The 6,000-nt window shown below is 40.5% G+C and overlaps 1 protein-coding gene across 5 annotated transcripts in view; it reads left to right on the top strand.

Annotated features, from left to right (window-relative positions):
- Positions 1-6,000, top strand: part of ACSL3 (acyl-CoA synthetase long chain family member 3) — a 42,439-nt gene that overhangs the window by 26,928 nt on the left and 9,511 nt on the right. For all 5 annotated transcript variants that reach the window (XR_003254749.1, XR_003254750.1, XR_003254752.1 and 2 more), the window contains exon 13: positions 677-791. Coding sequence is in view for 1 of the 5 variants with exons in the window: in XM_026073044.1 (XP_025928829.1) it covers positions 677-791 (115 nt within the window). In the remaining 4 variants the exon portion in view is untranslated. The remainder of the gene's footprint in view (positions 1-676; positions 792-6,000) is intronic.

Consider the following 6,000-nt stretch of genomic DNA (forward strand, 5'->3'; position numbering starts at 1 on the left):
TAAGCTAATCTGTTTTATTTTATGGGCCAGATTTTAGGTCCCATTACAGCTGCCTTGTACTGGTCGAACAGATAAGACAGCTACAAAACTACCTTGCCTGGTTGCACAAAGAAGCATACGGGTGTTAGAGCCAAGGGAGAGGTTGTCCAGCTGCCATCACAGCTGGGTGAATAATGCCCTGTGGTCGTGTTTATACACAGCCCAAAAAAAGCAATAAGCTCAAGTAATTCAGGCTTAATTTTCAAATCTGACTGTTGTTTCAAATAACAGATGGACAGTTGCTTTTTAAATAGGGTTTTAACATAAGAATAAATAATAAAGTGTTACCAGATGCTGTCTCCTGCCTTAAGTATCTGAACCAAACAGCACAAAATGTATGTTTCTAGCCAAACACTGGCTTTTACATAATCCTAGTTGCATTCCATTGATGTGCTAGTGCTATCATATAGAACATGCTGTTTTAAAGGCAGAAAGTACTTATAATTAAAATGTGGATCATGTTTACGTAAGGGACAGATTGATTTTTGGAATTTGATATTAAATGTGCTTGATACATTCACCAAACATGGGTCAGCTTACATTTTGGCCATTATACATACATTTCAGAAAAGGATGAAGTCAATGTCTCTAACTTTTTTGTTCTGTAACTAACATATAAATCTTTTTTTGTCAATAGATCGTAAAAAAGACCTTGTAAAACTCCAGGCAGGAGAATATGTTTCTCTTGGCAAAGTAGAAGCAGCTTTGAAGAATCTTCCACTGGTAGATAATATTTGTGCATATGCAAGCAGGTAAGAGGCAGCTGATGTTTTGATATTGCTGTGTTCTTTTTGTCTGTCCTACTGAAGCCATAAACAAAACATTTTACCACTCAATGTGGGATATTTTTTACCAGTTGAAAAATTATTTATTTATAATACAATGAAATAACTTTTTCTATCAAAAGTAAAATAACTGGAATCTTTGTTTTTATTTTTCCTTTCCAACTTTTCCTTCAGTCTTTGGAAAATGCTCAGAATGAGTCTCTTTCATTCCCTTTTTCCCAGTCTGAAAAACATAAGAGACATTCCTTGAGCCCTTCAGGCATGGTATTACCTTTAGAAGTGCTGGCACACCTTGTTTGTTGCCGTTTTTAGCTGTGATCTGTTCTTCTGAGGAAGTACTTCTGTACTTTCAAGGAAGGGAAAAAATAAACCAAAATTTTCAACAGCCCAGAAGCTGGATTGTATATTAAGAGTATTTCTTTCCTAGCCCCTGCAGAACACCACCAGAAGCATTGAAGCTTGAGATAAAACACTATGTAAATACTATGCGAACACACAATTAATAAACAACGATCGAATGTCCTTACAATTTCCTGAGTATACTACCATATTAGGCATACAAGGGCTCAAGCATGTCTTAAGTTTTTATTTCTAGAATTTCCTACCTTGCTATACATAAGATAGACATAACAATTGTTTAATATATAAATATATTTCAGATATTCTTGGTTTCTAGCTGTCATTACAATGTTTGGAAAGCCATTTTGTAGCTTCCGAATGATCAGAAATATTCTGATTCATAGTGTGGCAAAAAAACTACCCACTTAATAACTTTGAAGAAGGCCAAGAGTAGTAGTAATTAGAAAATTAACTTTTTGTTCACCTGGTTCTCTGTGTTTTATTTTAATTGTCAGTAGTCACTATGCAAGTATACAGTTTTGACAATTTCAGAAGAAGCACCGGACATTCTGCTGCTGGGAATACTTTCATTATATTTGTTTTTAATTGTGGTTTTGCCCCTTTGGGTGAGAGTCATGTCTCCTTGTGTCTGAAGTTACATACCTGTTCTGAGTACCCTGTATAGTCAATGGAGAGAGAGGTTGCTCCAGATGGTGATTTCTGCTGTTCTAGGATTAAAATTCTGGTCGTACTATGAAGTTCTTGTTAATCTTGCTAGATCAACATAACATTTACAGAATACTAGAAACATACATATGCTTTTTGCTAATAGTAGCTTCTTTATTAACCTCTTCTTTTTTTCTTCACTGTGTCATATGATCAGAGCAGCAGAAAGCTACTGCTATTGTTTTTTGATACACTTCTCAACATAACTTGGAGAAAGAATTTGGCTCTTCAAGAGCTGAATATGAATGTAGAGTGAGTAAGCAAGAGAATTCAGCTCTCTTAATGACTTTACTCTTCAGAATAACTTTTTAAATATTATTCTTAGTTACATTTGTCTCTAACATTTACAAAGGCTTTAAATATATACTTTTATTTATAGATGTACACACACACACACATATATATATAAAAATAGGTTTATTATAGTACTTGCACAGTCAACTCCACGTATTTGCAGTATGTGCCTGTTTAGAGCTTGAAAAGATAAAATAAGTCAGCTACTTCTTACTGATTGCAAAGCTCCTTCTCAGTAACCAAGATAATGAATTTGTGGCCTAATCTGGTTCCATGTTGCTGCAAATATTCCTCTAACTTGCACTGTATCTAGTATGCTGAGTGTCTGAAGAAATGAAGGGAGGAAAGAGTCTTCTGATCCATCTTCCAATAGGAATTAGGACAGATAGCTATTCTTCATTATGGAAACTTTTTAAAGGCTATATTTATTCTTGGATTTATCCTACCTTTACAATGAACTAACTATAACTGTGTAGGATTTCTTTCTCTAGTATGTGATCAAAAGATGTAGAAGGGGGACCCAGCAGAGCAGGATTCTTCCTCTGTATACAGCCAGGTGTATACACAGTGCCCTGGCCAAGTTTGTCGTGTTGTCTCAGAACTGTAATGGTACTATTCCAAAATTCAGAAAGACTTCTTGCAGACTAAAATTCACTCATCAGACAGGTACTTGACTCTGATAGTCCATGTCTCATGTATTATTTAAAAACAGGAAAACCTATGAGCAATTTTTAAAGGTAATTTAAAAACAGAGTCCAAGTACATTAATGATTGTTTCTCTGCTGTTGCTTTATTTCTTCTTAATACTTTCATGTGTATAATGCGGTATAAATAACTGTATAATACAGATTCTCTGGATGATTGTCCATATGCACATTTCATTGTGGGTATATATTCACCTCAGCAATGTGAGCTCAGAGACTTTTGGTTAGCAGTGCCTATGACCTCTCTGGTATCCTGTCTCTCCTTATACTTTGCCTGGGTGAATCTCATATACAGGAGGAGTACTTCATTTGTAGATGTTAGGTGTTTTACCTCCCGCAAACAAAAGGACAAGGAGGGCCGACTGCTCTTTTACTAATGGGTTAAATCTGTGACTTGGCCTTAGATCTTGGGGTGCAAAGCTCTGCTGAACATGGAAGCAGGAAAGCAGAAGTGTTTGTGCAATATCACTGCTTCAGAAGTTATATTCATTGACCACTTCAGACAAAACACTCAGTGAGATAAAGAATAAAATGTTTGCTGAAAAGGATTCATAATTAGATTTCTTTCAGAAGAGGATCCCAGAGAAGAGTATTCCCCCTATCCAAGATGTGCTCACATGATCTCAAGCATCACCTCAGGAAACTGAGTTTGGTTACTTCAGRAATGAGCAAACATAGGGTAAAAAACAAGGAAGTTTGAAGCAGGAAGCTCACGAAGAGTTGATAAGGACCAGACTTAACAGAATAGAAATGATGATACCAACATGCAGTGCCACCACAGATACCTCTTACGTTAGGTCTGAGGGCCATACTTGGGTAGGATCTCAAGAACAGCAAGGGAAGGTTGTCTAGTGGATAGTCTCGCGTAGGAGAAACTTTTTGGCAAAATCTCTTAGTATGGAGGAGATGACTAAGAATCCATAATTGTGAAGATTGCTTCCTTCATGCTGTTGTTAAGACTTTCAATGTTGAAGAAACTAGAAAGTTAGAAAGATCTGCAGCAGCAACAGCAGTAGAGATGGTTTAGGGTCCTATTTGTTTTTGACACAAGGTAGTCAGGAGTAGACCTGCTCTGGAGGTAAATATATGGCTGCAGAGGTAGTGATACCAAGACTTCTTAGGTGTCAGGATACTAATACAAGAAGTTTGGAGCAGGAGGAGAGTCTGGATGCATTAATATATATCCAAGATAGATATACGGAGTAGACCTGAGGCCAAGTTACAAGGGTTCAGTTCAGAATATAGCATGAGTGTGTAGAAAAATCAGAGAAGCAAAGACAGAAGATGAGATGCAAATAGTAAGCAATACTAAGGCTAATAGGAAGTCATCCTGTAAGTGCATTAATAGTAAGAGGAAGGCCAGGAAAGGTTTGGAGTTAGCCAAGTGGCCGAGCTTGTCAACAGGTGATGTGAAGAAAGCCTATATTTGTAATGGACTTTTGTGCAATCTTCACCAAAAAGATGCTGTCCGTTACAGTCCATTACAAAAGATGCTGGCCATTACAATTAATACAGATGACAAAGAAGAAAATTACAATGTAGAGTAACCCGGAGAGTATCATGGAGTTAGTATTTTAAAATCATATTGGAAACCTTAAAGGATAAGCTAAAGTAATCTTCATCAACATCTGATTGTTGGCTATATGAAAATTCAACTGACTTAAATTGCAGAAAGGAAGAGTGAGGATAGCCATGAGGAACAGCCACTCAGTGGTAAGGGTAATGAAGCATTGGCATTAGCCTTTGTCTGATGTTTAACCCCTGTGCCTAGGGGTGGATGAAGAGCGAGTCGAGAGCTTATGGGTAAGGATTAAAGGGCAGGCTAGCATGGGKGACRCTGTKGTRGGTGTTWACYACAGGCCRCCWGATCAGGAAGAGGAAGTCGATGAGGCCTTCTGCAGACAGCTGGAAGTAGCCTCACGATCCCAGGCCCTGGTTCTCATGGGGGACTTCAACCACCCTGATATCTGCTGGAAAGACAACACAGCTAGGCCCAAACAGTCCCGGAGGTTCCTGCAGAGCATTGGTGACAACTTCTTGACACAGGTGGTAGAGGAACCAACAAGGAGAGGTGTGCTGCTGGACCTCATACTAACAAACAAAGAAGGACTGGTGGAAGATGTGAAGGTCGGGGGCAGCCTTGGCTGCAGTGMCCATGAGATGGTGGAGTTCAGGATCCTGCGAGGAGGAGGCAGGGCACTGAGTAGGATCGTAACCCTGGAGTTTAGGAGAGCAAATTTTGGCCTCTTCAGGGACTTACTTGGAGGAATCCCATGGGTTAGGGCCCTAGAAGGAGTGGGGGGTGCCCAAGAGAGCTGGTTAATAGTCAAGCGTCACTTCCTGCAAGCTCAAGATTGAAGCATCCCTATGAGTAAGAAGGCAAGCAAAGGAGGCAGGAGCCCTGCATGGCTGAGCAAGGAGCTCCTGGCAAAACTCAACCRGAAGAAGGAAGTAKACAGAATGTGGAAAGGGGRACAGGCCACTTGGGAGGACTATAGGCACGTTGTCAGCGTCTGCAGGGATGCGACGAGGAAGGCCAGGGCCCATTTGGAATTAAATCTGGCAAGGGATGTCAAGGACAACAAGAAGGGCTTCTTCGCATACTTCAGGAGCAAAAGGAAGAGTAGGGAAAATGTGGGCCCTTTGCTGAATGGGGTGGGTGCCCTGGTGACAAAGGATRCAGAGAAGRCAGWGTTACTGAATGCCTTCTTTGCTTCAGTCTTTACTGCTCAGGCCAGCCCTGAGGAACCCCAGACCCTGGAGACAAGAGAGAAAGTCTGGAGAAAGGAAGACTTTCCCTCGGTCGAGGAGGATCGGGTTAGAGATAATTTAAGCAAACTTGACACCCACAAATCCATGGGCCCTGATGGGATGCACCCGCGAGTGCTGAGGGAGCTGGCGGATGTTATTGCTAAGCCGCTCTCCATCATCTTTGAAAGGTCATGGAGAACAGGAGAGGTGCCTGAGGACTGGAAGAAAGCCAGTGTCACCCCGTTCTTCAAAAAGGGCAAGAAGGAGTATGCAGGGAACTACAGGCCAGTCAGCCTCACCTGCATCCCTGGAAAGGTGATGGAGCAGCTCATCCTGGAGGCCATCTCCAAGCATGTGGAGGA

Source organism: Apteryx rowi, unplaced genomic scaffold (assembly GCF_003343035.1).
Source record: "Apteryx rowi isolate R43461 unplaced genomic scaffold, aptRow1 scaffold_36, whole genome shotgun sequence".
Classification (NCBI taxonomy): Eukaryota; Metazoa; Chordata; class Aves; order Apterygiformes; family Apterygidae; genus Apteryx; species Apteryx rowi.